At 42.6% G+C, this 19,831-nt stretch overlaps 1 protein-coding gene across 1 annotated transcript; it reads left to right on the plus strand.

Moving 5' to 3' along the window:
• The first annotated feature begins 16,734 nt into the window (after positions 1 to 16,734).
• Positions 16,735 to 18,240, plus strand: Zg16 (zymogen granule protein 16). The gene is made up of 3 exons (XM_005323846.4): positions 16,735 to 16,796; positions 16,980 to 17,112; positions 17,815 to 18,240. The coding sequence occupies exons 1-3, from the start codon at positions 16,742 to 16,744 to the stop codon at positions 18,113 to 18,115; spliced, it is 489 nt and encodes a 162-aa protein (XP_005323903.1). The 5' UTR covers positions 16,735 to 16,741; the 3' UTR covers positions 18,116 to 18,240.
• The last annotated feature ends 1,591 nt before the right edge of the window (positions 18,241 to 19,831 follow it).

The raw sequence follows: 19,831 nt of genomic DNA on the forward strand, positions 1-19,831 counted from the left end.
TCACAGGTCCAGTGATGTAGTCTTCAGAGGAACAGAGATTTGGGGGATTGGGACCCCCTAAGGTTTGGCTTGCATTCAGCCTGCAGGGCTGGCTGACTGACCCTAGTAACCTCCCTTGCTTTGGCTTGGATCCTGCCTTCCCAGTCTGGCCACCCCACACCTTCATAGTCCTCTGCAGATAGGTGTAAGCTGAAAACTGAAGCTCATGAACCCTATCAGAAGACAACAGGACCCGAGACCTGTCCCCCAAGAAAGAATCAATCAATTGAGCTGAGTATGTGTAGGCACACCTACTCACATGGCCACACTCTCTGCCACTGTCCCACTTGGAGAGTCACTGAGGGCTGCTGCAGATTAACACTTTCAGTGGCCAGCATCTAGCTAACCCTCTGCTGCAGAGCTGTCCATGAGGTGTTCCCAGGAGAAAGAAGGCCCAAGGGACTACGGCATCCTTCCCAGACTCCTATGCACAATGGGCCTGACCATACTCAGGCTCTTAGCCTGATTTTGGTGGAGACAGATGCTCTCAAGAAAACTTCATGTTTCATACCCTTTACAACTCTGTTAGTCAGCTTTTCATCACTGTGACCAAAACATCTGGTAAGAACAACCTACAGGAGGAAAGATTTATTTTGTTTCGTGGTTTCGAGGATTCAGTCTGACTCCACGGCAGAGAGGCATTATGGCAGAAGGGCAGAAGAAAGCTGCTCGGCTCATGGCAGCCAGGAAGTGGGTAAGAAGAGGCTGGGGTGCATCCTCAGTGACCTATTTCTCCCAATGAGTCCCCCGCCCCTCAGTAGTCCATTCAGAGATCAATGGATTAATCCGCCAGTGAAGTCAGAGCCCTCATCCCCCACCTCTGAATCTTGCTGCACAGGGGACGATGCTTTCACCACAGAAGCTTTTGGAGGACATTTCAGATCCAAACCATATCAACAACCTACCTGGTCATCACTGCCTCCATTTCTCAGGAAGTTTTACTCTCTTCATGGACAATAGTCACCTGAGATCCAACTGGGAAACCTACGTAACCTGGCTCTCAAGGACTGGTTCATCTGAATTCTGTTCATTCCGATGCCAAGCAGATATCAAGCGGATCCTGAAGACATACATTATGCCACTGCTGGGCCTTCTATATGCAGCAGGACTGGGGTGGTCAAAATTTTTGTTATTGATTCTCTTGGGCAATAACTCACCATAAAATTCACCCTTCAAAAGTGAATTTGGGCTTTTACAACTCGGGCTGGGGTTGTGGCTCAGTGGTAGAGTGTTTGCCTAGCATGTGGAAGGCACTGGGTTTGATTCTCAGCACCAGGAAAGCACTCTACCACTGAGTCACAACCCCAGCCCAAACATAAGGTTTTAAAGGTTCATTTATGCTGTAGTGTATACTAGTGCTTCATTCCTTCTTTCCACATTTTCATTTCTTTTTATAGTTGCGTAGTATTCTAGTATATGGTACACTGCATTTTGTTTATCCGTTAATCCTTTGATTGACATGGGAGTTGTTTCTGCTTTTTGACCATCATGCGTCATACTGTTATGAAAATTTATGTGCTAGTGTTTGTGTGGACATATGTTTTCAATTTGTCTCGGGCATATACCTAAGAGTAGAATTTGTGAGTCACATACATGGCAACTCTATTTTTAACTTTTGAGGAACTGTGGGTGGCCAAATTTACAATAGCTAAGTTTACCCACTTCTTCCTTTCTACTCAGAATGCACCCTTCTACAGCAATGATAGCTTCCACCCATCCTCCTCCACATCTTTTTAAGAAAACACCAGAAACCTGATGATTATTACTAGACATAATGTGGAGGCCACCAGTCTCATGTGAGATGAGAATTGACAGCAGGCATAGGGTGGGGGAGTGGAGAACAAGCCTTCCGTGAGACTTGTCTGGCTCTCTGCCTGTCACACTTACGCCACCATCTTGGCTGAAACCAAAACACCTCTTTTTGTGCAATGTTACTGTAACCAGAGTCCTATCTTAGCTTTCAAGCCACCTCTATCCATGCATAACCAACCTCCATCTCACACTCCTTACTGAGCTTTATGTACTTGAGCCTTACCAAGTTCACTTGGTGACAAAAGCAAAAGTCAAGCACCGTAGGAGACAGATTCAAAGGGAGAGATTCATGATTTGTGGTTCAAATCACAATATGAGCAAAATCCATGGTCTCCAAACAGAATACTGTTGAAAAGTTACTTTGTGGTGTCTACCTATAATCCATCCCAGCAGCTCAGAAGGCTGAGGCAAATGATCTCAAGTTCAAAGCCAGCTTCAGCAACTTAGTGAGGCCTAAGCAACTTAGTGAGATCCTGTTTTGAAAGGTAAAAAGGGGACTGGGGGCTGGTTAAACACCTCTGGGTTCAATCCCTAGTACCAAGGGGTGGAAAAAGTTGCTTTTCACTTCAGAAGTTTAGCTTCATCAGACAAAATAGCATGTGGCCAACCCTGAGCTGCTTCCTTCCAGACAGAATTCAGTGGTGCTCCAGCCCTTACGTTCCAAGTAGGAAGAAGCTCTGAGAGCAGGCCCAAGTTAATGCAAGCAAGCAGTAAATAGACAGCCAGACTTCATACTTACACACTGAGGCTTACAGGGAGTATGTGGTCTGTCGGGGTTAACCAACTGTCCCATCTTGCCTAGCATGATTCTAGTTTTAGCACCAAACCCTCTAAAATCTTGGGCAAACTAAAAAAGTTGGTGAATGAGATCCAAAGTCACACAACTAGCAAGTCCTGAAGTACACACTAAACCCAGATCTGACCATCTCCAAAGTCCTCCCTCTGCTGAATCAATCACTTATCAAGCTGTCAATCATATGAAACATTCAAATCTTCAACAAGAGAGTCCAGGTGCTTCCTGTTTGTTGTTCTTCCCTTTTGCTCTTTCCCTCTCTGCAGTTGAGACTAACTCAGCTAAGAGTCCCTCACTCAGAGTCATCTTGCTGCCAGCAAGGAATAGAGCTGAGCTCAGCAGAGTTTTGTCACCACTCAAGGCCTGCCAGATCTGTCATCTATTTGGCTGTCAAGATGCCAAACTTGAGAGTTGATAAAAACAATGAGAATGTGAAAGAAAGTATCTCCTCTTTGGAGGAAATCTGGGGTGGGAAGAGTCTGGGGTTTGCAGCCAGTTTGCCCTGGGATTACATCTGAGCCTCTCTGCTCTATAGTTGTGAGACTCTTGGGAACCTGCTTAATTTGGGTCAGACTTTCTATTTTTCACTAATCCTCATATTAAATATTAGATCATTTACATAAACTACCTCACAAAATAGGCACTCAACACTTGCTTTTCTTGCACCATAAATCCAGAATTGCTTGTCATCTCTGAAAGACCATAAAAGGTTCTGTGCCTCCATTCTAGGGCACCCACATTCTTACCATTCAGGCTTGTTCTACATTTGGCCATCAATTCCTGAGGCTTGGAGCCTCCCTTTCTTCCACTCCATCTGCTTATCTTATTGATAATTATTTTTCCTGGAGTCCACACCCGAGAATCCATTTCTGACTCCTCACCTTCCCCACACTCTATAATTCTGACTTTTTTTTTCTTCCAGTAGCATGTTAGGCAAACATTCAAGCACTGAGCCACATCCCCAGCTCTATTTTGTATTTTATTTAGGGTCTCACTGAGTTGCTTAGGGCCATGCTAAGTTGCTGAGACTGGGTTTGAACTTGCAATTCTCCTGCCTCAGCCTCCTGAACCACTAGAATTACAGGTGTGCACCACCGCAGCAGCTGCTTCAGTCATTTATTGCAGTGCCTCCCAAACTTTCAAAACTGCCAAAAGTTCACCAGGATGCCTGTATAAAAGGCAGATATTTGGACTGACAACTCTGAGGAACTAGAGGAGGTGGAGAACTGGATATTGTGTCAAGGGTACTAGGTTCTGCTTCTGGAATGAGAAAGTTAAATTTATATTCAATATGGATGTCAAGACTGTAGAAAATCATAAAAATTTCATACATAGTCAGTACAAATTCTGCTATCAAAGGTTGAAATCCTTTCACTTTGTTCTTCTGGCATTGGTGGCCACACTTCCCCGGCCACAGGTAGGGTTGCATTCCCCGATCTGTGCTTGACTGTATGTGGACGTGCCTCTACTGTACTCTCAGTGTGCTGTGAAGAAGTGTTTCTGTTGGCTCTGAGAGGGCAACATAGACTCCATTTTCCATGTTCCAAGTGCACTCAGTAAGTGCTTTGGATCACGTTAAGTTCAGGCTGTCTTTGCCTGTTTAATAGGGTCCTGTGGTTAGTGGGGCCTTTTGTCACCATTCTTTCATAAAAAGAGTGGACATGAAAAAGTGATGATACTAGACAAAAGATGGAGATCTCATAAACTGGGAACAATAGGAACAGAGTTCAGAAGCACCATGGATGCTGAAATCAGTGACTGGTTTCTGCTGGACATACAAGGACTTTAGTTTGTCTGCAGTGTATTCATTTGGGAAGGGAAATAACAATGTCACAGCATATACATAGAATTCTAGAAATACACCATTAAGTTTATAGCTAAAACTTGAGGGGTAATTAGGAATTTTGTGATTTTTCTCATTTTCAAGGATAGAAGCACTCCTTATAGCATAAGGCTAAAATATTGTTCATCTTGTGACTCAGGTCACATAGAAACACTTCCTTCACTCTAGCTGGGCACTAGGTAGTGTTTTAGAGCTTCACTCATGTTTATCATTTAGTTCTCTCAACAATGGCCAGGTGTGGTGATACATGGCAGTAATCCCAGTGACTCTGGAGGCCGAGGCAGGAGGATGGAAAATTCAAGGCCAGCCTCAGCAAATTCATGAAGTCCTAAGCAACTTATAAAGACCTTGTCTCAAAATAACAAAATAAAAATAAAAAGGGCTGGAGATGTAGCTCAGTGGTAAAGTGCCCCTAGGTTCAATTCCCAATACCAAATAAATAAGTAAATAAATAAATAAATAAAACAACCAGAAAGAAAAATTATCGCAGCAAAGCTAAAATGCTTGTCATTTTTTTTTTAAGATGAGAAAACAGAAGCCCAAAGAAGTAAAATAACTTACATATTATGCACATGCCTTAAGACAATACTGCTTCTGTCTTAAGGCATGTGCATAATATATCACACATTATAGCAATGACTGACTGTGGTTTGGATATGGGTTGAGTGTGTCCCTCAAAGGTGCTTATGCTTGAAGCTTGGTGCCCAGGAGAGTAATGTTGTGAGGTGGTGGAACTTTAAGGAGGTGGGGCCTAGAGGAAGTTGATTAGATCATCTGGGGCATACCCTTAGGAACCCCAGTTAGTTCCCATGAGAGTGGGTTATAAAAAGAGTGAGGCTCCCACCCCAGAAAAACCCACAAAAACAAAAAGTTAACGTATCCCTTGATTGTCCCTGGCTTTCTATCTCACCATGTGACTGCTCTCTTCCTCTCACACATGTTCCTATCAGGATGTGATATAGACAAGAGGCCCTTCACCAGATGCTGACCAATAGACTCTTAGCCTTTAAAATTGTGAGCTAAATAAACATCTTTTCTTTACAAATTATCTAGCTTCAGGTATTTTGTTTCAGCAACAGAGAACAGAATAATACAGACTACTTAAATTTCGTGTGATATATAAAGGAAACCAAATCAGCTCATATTTTTAGCTAAATTCTCCCTGACACAAAGCAAGAATAAGTACATCCTAGTGGAAGGACTTCACCTCAGTCCCACTTTGATAGCAGCTTATTTAGCATAGATGAGCACTAGATATGGCTGATTCTAATTAGGATATTATATTGTCACATAATATAAGTGAACAGAGGGGAAATAAACTCAAAGGAAAAATAGGAATTTCAGTTATCAAGTAATTCAGTAAGAGATGAGGAGACTGTGAAAGCAAAATCACAGAGGTTTGCCAGGTACCGTGGATGCATCCCAGCGGCCTGAGAGCCTGGAGCAGGAGGATCATCAGTTCAAAGCCTCAGCAACTTAGCAAGGCCCTAAGCAACTCAGTGAGACCTTGTCTCTAAATAAAATACAAAAAGGGCTGGGGATGTGGCTCAATTGTTAAGTGCCTCTGGTTCAATCTCTGGTACCAAAAAAAAAAAAAAAAAAAAAAAATCACAGAGGTTTTCTTTTTAAAAAAAAGCTATCATACAAATTGCATCTCAATTTAAAAAAAGAAATTAAAGATAAGTTGGTTCACAAATGACTTTAACTTATGTTGTCTACACTAACTTATGTAAAATTATTTTGCAGTTCTCTATTATTTGATCTCTATCATCTGAAGTCAAACTAGACCACAAAATATAGCTAGTGGCGGATGAGTAAGATAACTTTATCTGAGGTACTATGATTTATGAACTCTAAAGCGAGAGAAGAAACATTTACTCAGGCCACACTTGTTCCAGGGGTTTGACAAAAATTGGTTGGTCTTATTACCTCTAGTTTACAGATGAAGAAACTGAAGCGTAGTAGGTTACACAGTGGAGAAGGGCCACAGCCGAACTCTAAATCCATGTCTCTTCATGAGACATTCTGTTCATGATTTTTTTTTTCAATACAGAGGATTGAATCCAGAGACACTCTACCACTGAACTACATCCCGGTCCTTTTTATTTTTTGAGACAGGGTCTTGCTAAATTGCTCAGGTTGAGCCAACTGTAGTGGCCCATGCCTATAATCCTAGTGGTTCCGGAGGCTGAGGCAGGAGGATTTCGAGTTCAAAGCCAGCTTTAGCAATTTAGCCGGGCCCCGTCTCCAAAAAAAAAAAATAATAAATAAATAAAATAGAGGGAGTTAAGGGGACTTGGGGTGTGGCCTAGTGGTTAAGGGTACCTGGGTTCAATCCTTGGTATAAATAAATAAATAAATAAATAAATAGCTCTGTTTGGCCTCAAACTTGCAATCCTCCTTCCTCAGCCTCTCTAGTTTCTGAGAGCCAAGTGTGCACCACCACAGCTGGTTCTGTCATGAATTCTTGTTACTACATTGTTATAGTTTTTTTTTTTTTTAAGATTTATTTATTTATTTTTTAGTTGTAGTTGGACCCAATATCTTTATTTGTTTATTTTTATGTGGTGCTGAGGATCAAACCTAGGGCCTCGCACGTGCTAGGCAAGCAGTCTACCACTGAGCCACAACCCAAGCCCCTGTCATAGGTTTTTGACTTTAAAAATGATTAATGATTTACACTTATTTACCTGGCCTTAGTCTGGTCTCTGGAGCCACTCTAGTACTGCTATAGCCACCAAGATGCTCTAGAGGTGTCATAACCCAACAGTTTTAAACAAAGAGCCTTTTTATTTAGAGAACTTGCATTTGAAACTTCCTTTCTTTTTAAAGAAGAGATTGAACCCAGTGATGCTCTATCACTGCGTTACACTCCCAGCCATTTTTATTTTTCATTTTGAGAGAGGGTCTCACTAAATTACCAGCTCAATATTACAGTCCTCTTGCCTGAGCCTCCTGAGCTCCTGGGATTACAGGTGTGCACCACTGTGCCCATCTGAATCTTACCCTTTAAGAGAGGTAGAATTAATTTTTCCATCTCATTTTACAAATGCAGAAATATAGGCTCCAGAGAATGAAGTGACTTTTCTAGGTTCACATAGCTAAGAATATTGGATTGATGACTTCTATCCAGAATTGTGAGTTTATGTCCAGTATTTTTCCCATTACAGAAGAAAGAATTAAAAATAAGAAACAAACTCTGCAAGAAGATAGACATAGTTGTGGGGAAGAGCCAAGGAGGAAATTTAGTAGACATCTCGGTGAAGCCTAGGTCAAAGATCTGTCTTGTTTATTCATTCGACAATCATTTATATGGTATGCCTATTCAGTTTCGGGTGTGATGCTAGGAGTGGGGAATTCAGAGGTACATCAGACTTGGTCCCGCCTTAGAATGAGTTCTTAGGGTTTTCCATGTAAACAGATAAATTATAGTGAAGGGTAATTAGAGCCATGATAGAATGTAGGAAGCACAGCAGGAGGCCAGGGGAAGGAAGGGAGGGGGTTGGGAAGAGATGAGAGCTGAGGCCTTTGTGAGACAAGGTGGGTGCGGGGAGGTGGTGGGATCCTCTGAACAGACCTGAGGTGGGTAGAGGAAAGACTTTTAGATATCTGGAGTGAAGATGAACAACTGCAGGCTACAGTGGGTACTGGGCTGTGGGGTTTAGAAGACAGGGTTTAGGGGCACTTGCAACTTGGTGAAGTCTCTTCTGTTAGATTTCAGTTTATTTATTGGTGCAGTCAAGGAGGAACAGAAAAGCCATGTTCAAACTTGTTTTTGTAAACCAGGCACAATAGTGCTCACCTGTATTCCCAGCAACTGGCCGGGCTGAAGTAGGATGATTGCAAGTTAGAGGGCAGCCCCCAGCACCTTATTGAGATCCTGTGTCGAAATAAAAAATAAAAAGGGTTGAAGGTGTAGCTCAGTTGTAAAGCGCTCCTGGGTTCAATCCCCAGTACTCAAGGAAAAAAAATGTTTTTGTTGTGAGACGCCCTTGTTCCAGTAAAACCCTGCACAGAAGCCCAGTATGTAAATGAGGTAGAGAATTGGTGGGTTTCTAAGGGCACTGAGCAACATCTCCAGTCCTTTTTAAAAGACAGGGTCTCACTAAATTGCTGAGGCTGATCTCGAAGGAACCTGCAATCCTCGGGCCAGCATCACAACAACACATTTTGTTTGTTTGTTTGTTTGTTTTTTAAAACAGGATACAGGGCTGGGGATATAGCTCAGCTGGAATGTGTGAGGTTCTAGACTCAATGCCTAGCAACACACACACACACACACACACACACAGAAAAGAACGAAAGAAAAGGAAAAAGAAAAATTTAAAAAGGATAAAGATCTTCCGTTGTTCAGAAATATATTTTGAAACTTTTTTTTTGTCCTGCTGGGGATCAAACCCAGGGCCTTTTGTACACTGAGCATGTGCTCTCCCACTGAACTACATCCTGTCCCTTAAATTTTTTTTTTTTTTTTTTTTGCAACAGGGTCTCACTAAGTGCCCAGGCTGGCCTTGAACTAAGAATGCTACTGCCTCAGTCTCCTGAGTAACTGGGACTACAGGCATGTACCATTGTGCTCCACCAGATATTTTTGAAACATTCTTTATGGAGTTGTTAAATAAAATTTGCAGAAGATTATTGATTTGGACTGAGCTCCTGTACTAAGCCCAATAAACTAAATCAAAATGTAGGAACTCATGCTGAAGTTCCACATCACCAAGCCAAAACTAAGTTGTTTATCTGACCTTCCAAGAAATCAGAATAGACAAATATAGTTGAACTCCCAAAAAGAGCAGTTTCAGTCTGTTACATAGAGATTAACTTCAAAATAACCAATCCATTTTTTTTGTTCTCTTTCTGCTTCCTCAGTCCTTTTCTGTCTATAAAACCAACTTCCTCTGCTTAGCTCATTGGAACACTCAATATTTTACAAATGAAGGACTACCTGATTTTAGAATTGCAAATAAAAGCCAATTTTTAAAAAATCCAGTTAAGATTTTTATACTACTTTATTGTAATTATGTCTTTTGACAGGGGGAAGAGGCAGATTCCCCACTGTGGGGTCTAAATTTTCACCAAGACACTAAGAAGGCAAAATTGCTTCCGAGACTGAGTAGCTTTCTGGGAAATTTGAGAGGGGAGAAAAGAGAGATCCAGTGAAATAAGGGAATATTCACATACTCCTGCTGTGGCTGCCAATTTCCACTCTCACCCTTGCCCAAGTCCATTTTGTACCTTATCAAAATACAGAGTAGCTGGGCAAGGGGGCACATGCCTAAAATCCCAGTGACTCCAAAGAAGATCTCAAGTTCAAGGCCAGCTTTAGCAACTTAGTGAAATTCTGTCTCAATATGAAAAAATCAAAAGGGTTGGGGATGTAGCTCAGTAGTATAGAACCCCTGCGTTCAATCCCACGTACCACCAAAATAAAAAAGAAATCCAGAGAGCAATTCTAACATATAAATATGTTCATGTACTCCCCTGCTCAAAACCATTCCCTTCTGTAACTTTCCTCACTCTCAGAATGCCAGTCAAACTCTTGACCTTGGCCTCCCAGGCCCTGTACCATCTGCCCACTGGTGGCTAGCCACGTGTCATCTCCTATTGGTTTCCCTTGACTACCACCAGCCACCCTGCCTTCCCTGCTGTTTCCAAATTCATCACACACACACTTGCCACTCAGAGCTTCGGAACTTGGTGTTCCCTCTGCCTGGCCCGCTGTTCACCCAAATACCTATAGTTCTCTCCACCACTTTAATCTGGTCTCTTCCAAATGTTAAACAAGAAACCTCCCAACTTCAAGAGCAGCTTCCCCACCTCCTTTCATGTTCTCACTCTATTCATGTCACAGTCCTCACTGCTCCCTGACATATTAAGTAGAATATTTTGTTAATTTATCCAATTCTTCTCCCTCTGGAGTGAAAGCTCTTTGAGGTAGACTGTTGGCTCTCTTGCTCATCTATATAGATCTTCAGCATCTAATAGAAGGGTCTCCAAAACAGAGCTCAACATGTGTCGAGTGAATCTCTTTGCCAAAGATGCAGAGGAGACAAGAGAATACCAGTTATTAGTTGCCCTGTAGAAGCAGAAAGTTTTGAAGGGCTTTGGATCTTCATGGCCTGTAGGCCTGGGGGTGGAGAAGGTTTAAGACAATTTCATCTAGATTTTAGGGGATGGGTAAGTCCTGGTTGGCACATATGTTAAATTAAGGCCTATTACAGGAGCTGATGAAGTAGAAGCCTGGTGCTCCTGACTTCTGGCTCTTCAGATACTGCATCACAGTGAAGTAGGTAGAAGGAACAAGAAATAGGAGACACAAAGGAAGCATAAGGAAATAAGATTTTAATCTAGTAGTTCTGCATACTTATCCAGGCCTATCATCCCCTAAGCCAGTCTTTCTTTCAGGAATGTCACTCCCAAATTTCTAGGGAATTTGTAAATCTACCTTTGCATTGTTAATGAACTCCCAATAAATAGATTAAGTGTGTGTGCGGGGGTTATAGTTTAAGAAACCTATTATTTAGGAGACTTTCCAGTGCTATCTATTGATTGGATAAGAAAGACCATGCCAGCCTAAGGATCCTGACACTGATCAGACCGCCAGAAACCATCTTGAAATCACCAGACTGACATCATTCCTCCATTACCTTTCCCTACCCACCCCCCTACCAAGTGTCCTTTAAAAGAGCCAGGACGGGGAGGAACAGGGTGGGATCATGAACTGAAATTGAATTCCATGCATTTATGAGTTTGTTGGGATGAATCCAACTACTATGTATAACTATAAAGCTCTAATAAAAATATTATTTAGGGGAGGGGGGATAGTAGAGGATAGGAAGGGCGGCAGAATACAACAGACACTAGTATGGCAGTATGTAAATACATGGATGTGTAAATGATGTGATTCTGCAATCTGTATACAGGGTAAAAATGGGAGTTCATAATCCACTTGAATTAAATGTATGAAATATGATATGTCAAGAGCTTTGTAATGTTTTGAACAACTAATAAAAATATATTATGTATATCTATAGTGAACTAATTAATAATATACATACATATATCTCTATATATTAAACATTAAAAAAATCCTGCTTTCTCACTACTCCCACTTTGAAGTAATATATCCATGTATTGTGGCTCAGTGGCAGAGAGCTTGCTGTGCAATTATGAAGCACTGGGTTCAATCCTCAGCACCACATAACAAAATAAATAAATGAAATAAAGATATTGTGTCCATCTACAACCAAAATAATATATATTTAAAATTAAAAAAAAAAAAAAGACTGTGTATGAGCCAGGCACAGTTGTGCATACCTGTAATCCTAGCGGCTTGGGAGACTGAGGTAAGAAAGAAGATTGAGAATTCAAAGCCAGCCTCAGCAAAAGAGAGGTGCTAAGCAACTCAGTGAGACTCTAACTCTAAAAATAATACAAAATAGGGCTGGGGATGTGGCTCAGTGGTCGAGTGCCCCTGAGTTCAATCCCTGATATCCGCCAAAAAAGAAAGAATGCATATGAATAAATACATATTTATTTATATACAAAAAAAAGGAAACAGGAAACCCCCAAAACCACATCTCTCATTCTCAAGATGGCCCATATTCTTCCTTAAGTGTGTATTCCTTGCTTTACTCCCAAAGCTGTCTCTCTGTAAGGTCACCTCCCATTCTCCCTTGAATGTGTTAATGTTCTTTATTTAATAACCCTCTATCTATGCCTCTAACAAGCACACACTGAAATTCTTTTCCATCATGTAAGAACCCCCTACTCCTGAGTCAAGTTTCCCCATCTCTCTGACAATTCCTTTAGACCCTTCTTTGGAGATATCTCTTCTCCCATGACAAGAGCAGATTCTGGAGGTACCCACAGTAGCTATACGGTGGACTTCCTGTTCTCTGGAATGGACAGGGGCTGAGATCCCTTCACTGGAGGAACATTTTTTGCACTTAGAAAAGGAGCTGTGAAGACTTAGGGTCTGGGTCTGTCGTGCTGGGAAACACGAGGGCATTCTCCTGAGGTGCTCACCTCACACCTCTCTGGGATGCCATTTGGACTTTCCTGAGTTTGCTTACAGACTGTGATGTGGATAATATGGAGAGACAGAGGGTAGTAAGAGAGAGGAAAGAGCTGGAGGGAGGACTTGGGAGAGACACAGAGGCAAGGAAGAGAGACAGGGAAAAGGCGTGGAGAGAAAAAATATAAAGGAAAACTAGCGACACACATGCAATCCCAGCTAAATTCCTAAGCAGGAGAATGACAAGTTCAAGGCTAGTCTGGGCAATTTAGGGAGACCCTGTCACAATATAAAAGGCAAAAAAGGGCTGGGTATGTAGTTTAGTGATAGAACACTTGCCTAGCATGGGTTTAATCCCCAGGGCTGAGGAAAGGCGGGAGGGAGGGAGGGAAGAAGGAAATTTTCAAGAAAAACCCTCAAGAGCAGGAGATGCAGGTAAAGATCAGGACATAAAGGGTGTTGTGAGTTTACTATGTCATTAACAAAGACCAAACACATTTGTGTCTTTCCACAATGTCAGAATTTATTAAATAACAATAAGAAAGAATTCTTATTGTTATTTAATAAATTCACGGGCTATTCACCACTTTTATCAGTGGCAGTTCACTGAACACTTGTGGGTCACCTGGTAGTCATAAATCAGACAATCACAGCTTCTTTTATTCCAATCTTAATTTCTAATATCTATAACATTCAAGTCACACAGCTTTGTATCACAATGACTAGACTACCCAACAAGAACAAACTAGAGGAGGAAAAGTTTACTTTGGATCATGGTTCCACACATGTGCACGCGCGCGTGGGCACACACACACACACACAGACACACAGACACACACACACACACACACACACACACACTACAGAAAGGCTAAGAAAGGGCTAAGGCAGCCACAGGGGTTCTGAAGGCTGAACTGAGAACAAAGGCTCTATAGAGCAGATATGAATGCAAAGAGGTGGTAGGTGGTCAGATAAAATTACTAACCAGCCAAAGAACTTGTTCAGTGCACAGAGCTGTCGAAGCACAGGAACTTATTCTAGGCCAAGGTTTGGATGGAGGGGTGGATGGCAGTTTCAGTGTATGCCTGAGATGTCAGCTTGAGGTGTCAACTTGCAGTGGGACTTGTGTGGTTGTCAAGGGAAGGAGAAACCATAATCTGCTAAAGCCTGAGGACCAAGATTCGGAGGTTTGTCGATGTGGCAATTTTCCTGGGCCAGGCTTGTGACAAGTGACCAAGTGATGGGGGTCAAAGTGCTGCCATGTTCAATCTTAGGGTGCCCCTCCTTTTATGGGTTTCAAGTGAGAGGTTTCCACCACCTGGTGGTCTAGTGTGTTGGATAAGCTCATGGGCCTGGTTTTTCTGATATGAGTTTGAAAGGCCCATGTATCCACGTGCTTCTGATTAATTTGATGAATTCACAGGTGGACATTCTTATTAGCATGATTCATTTATTTATCAGTTTATGCCTTATGGTTGTGCCCAGCAGATGGTAGCTGTTTACTTGTACAAACAAGGTATAGATTCATTCCACCTCAGCACTTCAACTCAAAATGTAAAGAAACTATATATAGCTTTACAAAATGAGTAACAAAGGTTTAGGCACAAAGGCAAATTGAGAGAGTAAGGGACAACAAAATAAAACAATTGGAATGAGGAAAAAGTTAAGATATCAAGATATGCTTATCTTCAACCTGGAGAAAAGGAGACAGGAAGAGACATGAAACAACTTTACTCCAGGAATCTCGCCATTAGGAGCCCCACCCTAATTCCGGCTCCTCCGGCAGGTCTCCCTTTGCCAAGTGGATAACTCCTCAGCCCCAGATGGTCAGCCTGTAAGGGATGGGTGGGGTGTGCTGAATGCCCACCCATGTCATTAAGTACTGACACAAGCTGGGTGCAGTGGCACTAGCCTGTAATTCCAGCAATTTGGGAGACTGAGGCAGGAGGATTGCAAGTTCAAGGCCTGCCTTGGCAACTCAGTGAGCCGGATATTCAGCAACTTAGCCAGATCCTGTCAAAAAATAAAATAAAAAATGGGTTTGGGGTGTTCTTTATCAGAGGTAGGGTATTTGCCTAGTATGCATGAGGGCCTGGGTTTGAACTCTGGTAATAGGGGAAAAAATCAAATACATAAATAAAGAGGGCTGTGGGTATATTCTAACCCCCTCCAACCCCTCACCCGGGCTCCATCCTTCTCTCTACTTGGAAGACCCTGCTGACTCTTAGGAGTCAGAGGGTCAGCCCTAGAGGGGTCAGGCACTAGGGGTTGGTTCTGGGGATGTTAGGTCTAGAGAACTCAGTTCTAGAACAGAAGGCCTAAAAAGAGAAGAAATCTGATACTGTTCTTGGGTCTATTTCAGGCCTAAAAAAGGTAGCAATTGCCTTGTTTGGGCTATAGCCTTGGTGTCCAGGAATGCTGAGAGTCCAAAGTGCAGAACTACCCACAGAGGAAGACCTGCATACCCTTGGTTCCTCAGCGTCCCATTTGCCCGCTAGATTGACTGTGTCTGGGAGAGGGGTTCTGTAAGTTCAAGGTCCACCTACAGCCCCAAATGACCTTTCTCAGATAGATGAAGGTTGAACAGATGAATGAACAAGACAAAAAGGAACTAATGGGGCTGGCACTGTAGCTCAGTGGCAAAGTGCTTGCCTTGCATGTGTGAGGCACTGGATTCCATCCTCAGCACCACATAAAAATAAATAAAGATACTTTGTGTTCATCTACAACTAAATAAATATTTTTTAAAAAAGCAACTAACTCAAAATATTAATCCATATGGTGGTCATATGGGTGTTCACTATGTAATTCCTTGAACTTTACCATGTTTGAATTTATTGTAATAAAATAACAGGGAAGGAAGAGAGAAAATGGTCAGGCAAATAGTATTCACTGTTCAGTATAAGGTACCGGGAGTGCATTTTCCTTTTGGGAGAATGTACATTTCAAGTGCCCAGAGAGGGCAATGGTTATCCTGACAAAGGGCAGATTTCAGGTGAGAGCCTCTCAAACCTTTTGGGGAGAGAGAACCTTCCACAGAGCTCTTTAAATTACACCCCAGAGGTGACTAGCTACTTTGCAGTAACTCAAAGTTGCTGGCCTTTTGGTGACATTTCTAAAGTTTATCTTGCCCCTCAGAACTTTGGCACTTGGCCCAGAGTGGACCCCACCTTGCCACCTGTAACCCTTGGGGGAAGGGCAGGATAAGATGTTCCAGACCCTGCCCGACACCTGATCCTAAGAGGCTGATCATGTTTGTTCAGGAGGTGAGGTTCACACGATAAGGAGCAAGGGAAGGGCTTGGACCTGGTATAAAAGGTCTGAAAGTTTTTGGGGGATTATTTTGCATCTGAAACCACCAGGTGAGGGGTGACAGGATGCTTGGATCTGAGTTGAGAGTTTTTCAAATCTAAGCTGGATAAGAGGATGCCTGGATTGAGTGACGGGGGCGTTTGAATGTCAGTTAAGTGGGGCACCTGAATCTGATCTACATGAGGTACAAAGATGCCTGATTTCAACTGAAGGAATGGGGACACTTGTGATGCTCAGAGAAATGAAAACGGTCAGGTTTGTGTTACTGGAGAAAGGATTATGACAAGTAGACCAGGTACCTGGGATCTAATGTCTTGAGCTCATCACAATTCTTTCTGTAATTTCTACGTCTCTCTCAGTTCCACCAAAACTGCTCAGATGCTGGTACCAGCACAATCTCTTCTACTACCACTTCAGCCCAGGTGACAGAGGCACCTCTAAAATGTTCCTTTCCTTCTGATTTGAGACCAGGGTAAATCTAGAGATTTAACCATGCCCCAGATGCTCCATAAACCAGGCTAATCTACTAACTGACCAAGTGCAGTTAGGTTCTGCTTAGCTTCTTATTCGGTAAACTCACCCCTCTCTATGCTTTGGAGATGTACTCTACTTCCTCTTTAGAACACTGCTTTGTGCCAAGATGGAATGGGGCTTGACACAGCTTAAAATCTGGACAGAGTCAGAACTGATCTTTTGGTTTGGAAGGGAGAAAGAGGATTGGCTATAGGCAGACCAAGGAAACCCAGAAGGTACTGTTTGGAAGGAAGGAATAAGACCATAGATGAACAGTCCTCTTTAGGTTCAAGACTAAGCCGGCAAGATCTGAGTTGAAGTTCTGAAAAATTCAAGGGATGCCTGGGTAAATGAAGTCCAACGAGAAAAGGATACAGCCTCATTTTTCCTTTCTTCCCTCTCCAGCCCCAGAATGTTGACGATTGCTATCCTAGCCCTTCTTTGTGCCTCAGCCTCTGCCAATGCCAGTAAGTGTGACGCCACAAGCCTGGGAATGGGATCATGGGAAGGCAGCCCCTGGACTGCTGTTGGCCAAGGGTTTTACAGGCTGGCTTGGGGTGGTGGGCACAGAGTCGTGGGAGGTACAGGGGTGGTGGTGAGCAGCTGAGTTCCCTGGGGATTTCTCCCTCCAACTCCTCTCTTCTCTCCAGTTCAGGCTAGGTCCTCCTCCTATAATGGAGAGTATGGAGGTGGTGGAGGACAGCGGTTCTCCCATTCTGGCAACCAGCTGGATGGCCCCATCACTGCCCTTCGTGTCCGTGTCAGTCGATACTACATTGTAGGGTAAGATTCTTTGATTTTCTGTGATTTGGGGACTCTCTAGGATCTTATCAAATTGGCAAGTTCTCATTGGATCACTTCTGTTTCAATCAGTAAGTCAGAGGTAAAACATGATATGGTGAAAGTTGTTAGAGGACAGGGATTCTAGACCTGTCATAACTCCTTAACTCCCACAACACATGTGACCTTGGCAAATCATATAACCATGAAGTCTCAGGGGCCTGGAAGTTTTCTACCCCCCCATCTGAGGGGGCCATCTGCAATATTCCTGTCAGGCATCCTCCATCTTTGCCTTGTTTCCCTCCTGAGACAGCCACGTTTCTTTCATAGAGTTGGGAAACTATGATATGCAGAGCCAAAATGTGTTTCCTTCTGATCCAGGTGATTTTCAAGAGCTTGAAAATTCTTTTGCTTCTTTCAAATGGGGGGTGGGGGGTGGGGACATAGTAGAACCCTGGACTCCAAATTCAAGTTCTGACACTGTTGTCTGGGTGATTCTGGGCAACTTCTTTTCTCTCTGAGGCTGTTTGTTGGCAAAATGAAGAGTTGAAATTCCCTGTGTGATCTTCTAGGGCTCATGTGGTTTACATTCCATGGGACTAAAAATGTCATGTCACCAGTTTGAAGGTCTCAGCATGTAGGCCCAGAGGTCCTGAGTTGTGATAACCTTATTCAATGACTCCCTTCCTTCTTCACTTGTCCCAGTCTCCAGGTACGCTATGGCAAGGTGTGGAGTGACTATGTGGGTGGCAAATCAGGAGACCTGGAGGAGATCTTTTTGCACCCTGGTGAATCAGTGATTCAGGTGTCTGGCAAATACAAGAACTATCTGAGGAAGCTGGTCTTTGTGACAGACAAGGGCCGCTACCTGCCTTTTGGGAAAGACACAGGCACAAGTTTCAACGCTGTCCCCTTGCACCCCAACACCGTCCTTCGATTCATCAGTGGCCGAGCTGGTTCTGTCATTGATGCCATCGGCCTGCACTGGGATGTCTATCCTTGCTGACTGCAGCAGCAGCTGAGCTCCAGCCTCCTCCATGGGGCACAGGGCACTGCGGTGGGGCATGAGAACTCCCTTATAATAACCCCCATCCAATTGGCTTAATAAAAGGTTAAACATGGTTAAAACTAGCATGTATGTGGGTGTCTATGGTTGGGATCTACCTCCTGATTTTGATAAGAACATGCCACTCACATTTCTGGCTCTCTGTTAGATACTAATCTGGGAAAAGTAGGAGGATGAGGAAGGGAATTATAAAATACTGGACTTTTCTTTATAATTTATCAAGAGGAGATATTTTCTGGCTTGTGCCAATTCTTTTCAAGGATAGATCCTAAGAATGTTTACCCAAATAGGAGGTCTGAGGCTAGGCTAAGGCCTAGTTGTGGCTTACTGCCAAAACCTGAAATGTCCTATTTTCCAGCTCTCCTCTCCCCTGGTCCTTCTCTTGAAAAAAAGTGCTTCTCTGCTAGAAAAATGTCACCTTACTCTATTGAACCAAACCCAGTCAATGTATGTAGTAATCCTAGACCATTATCCTTTGTCCTTTTCTAGAATCCACCTAACTCCTGAAGTTTAGCCTAAGTTTATGTTGAAGGACTCTGCCCTATTACTTCACCCCAGTTCTTCTCACCATTACCCATAAGCCCTGACATCCTTGTTTACCTCTCTCAGAACTAGGACTCTTTCCTCAGGCAATAACCACCTCCCCAACAGTGTAGAAGCTTGTCAGCACCATGCTCAAAAAAGGAAATTCCAAAGAGGAAAGATTTTCATTGTGGGTTGCCATGAATATAAGGGGTTGGTTAGAATTCAGGGGAAGCATCAGGGTAACTGGATGCTTTAAGAAAGGATATAAAGTTGCTATGGAAATAATTTTTAGGACTCTAGTTTCCAGTCTTAGAATACTAACAGTTTTTTGTTGGTAGCGGTGGGGAGTTACACATTGCTTCTGACAGATTTATTCATATCACAGGAAATGTCAGAGTCACATTTCTTCTCAATTAGAGTCCCATTTCTTTTCAACTAGACAAAGATAACAGTTTCACACATGTAATTTTATAAATATTCACATTCTAGAAATGAGCTCATGACTAGCCTGTTTTTATAATTCCTTGCTTTTCAATAATTCCATGGAACAGAATATTATGCCTTCGTAATTATTTTTATTGAGATATAAACCAGGGGCTGGGGATGTGGCTCAAGCGGTGGCATGCTCACCTGGCGTGTGTGTGGCCCGGGTTCGATCCTCAGCACCACACACAAACAAAGATGTTGTGTCCGCCGATAAAATAAAAAAATAAATCAATATTAAAATTCTCTCTCTCTCCTCTCTCTCTCCCTCTCTCACTCTCTCTTTAAAAAAAAAGAGATATAAACCAAAACATAAAATTCACCCCTTTAAAGTGTGCAATTCAGTAGTTTTTTAAAAATATTTTTTATTTATTAATGGACCTTTATATTATTTATTTATATGTGGAGAATTGAACCCAGAGCCTCACACATACTAGGCAAATGCTCTACCATTGAGCCACAACCCCAGCCTTTTTTTTTTTTTTTAGTATAGTCAAAAGATTATGTAATCATCACCTCTCTTTAATTCTAGAATACTTTCATCACCCCAAAAAGAAATCCAGCCAGGCCTGGTGGCACATGCCTATAATCCCAGTAACTTGGGAGGTAGAAGCAGGAGGATCACAAGCTTGAGGTCAGTCTCAGCAA

The sequence above is a fragment of the Ictidomys tridecemlineatus genome, chromosome 10 (assembly GCF_052094955.1).
Source record: "Ictidomys tridecemlineatus isolate mIctTri1 chromosome 10, mIctTri1.hap1, whole genome shotgun sequence".
Taxonomy (NCBI): Eukaryota; Metazoa; Chordata; class Mammalia; order Rodentia; family Sciuridae; genus Ictidomys; species Ictidomys tridecemlineatus.

What these genes read in the sequence shown, in the direction of transcription:
- Zg16 (XM_005323846.4), top strand. Translation starts at nt 16,742, where the DNA reads ATGTTGACGATTGCTATCCTAGCCCTTCTTTGTGCCTCAGCCTCTGCC. An exon ending in CTCAGCCTCTGCCAATGCCA is followed by an intron (nt 16,797 to 16,979) that starts GTAAGTGTGACG and finishes TCTTCTCTCCAG; the next exon opens with TTCAGGCTAGGTCCTCCTCC. An exon ending in AGTCGATACTACATTGTAGG is followed by an intron (nt 17,113 to 17,814) that starts GTAAGATTCTTT and finishes CACTTGTCCCAG; the next exon opens with TCTCCAGGTACGCTATGGCA.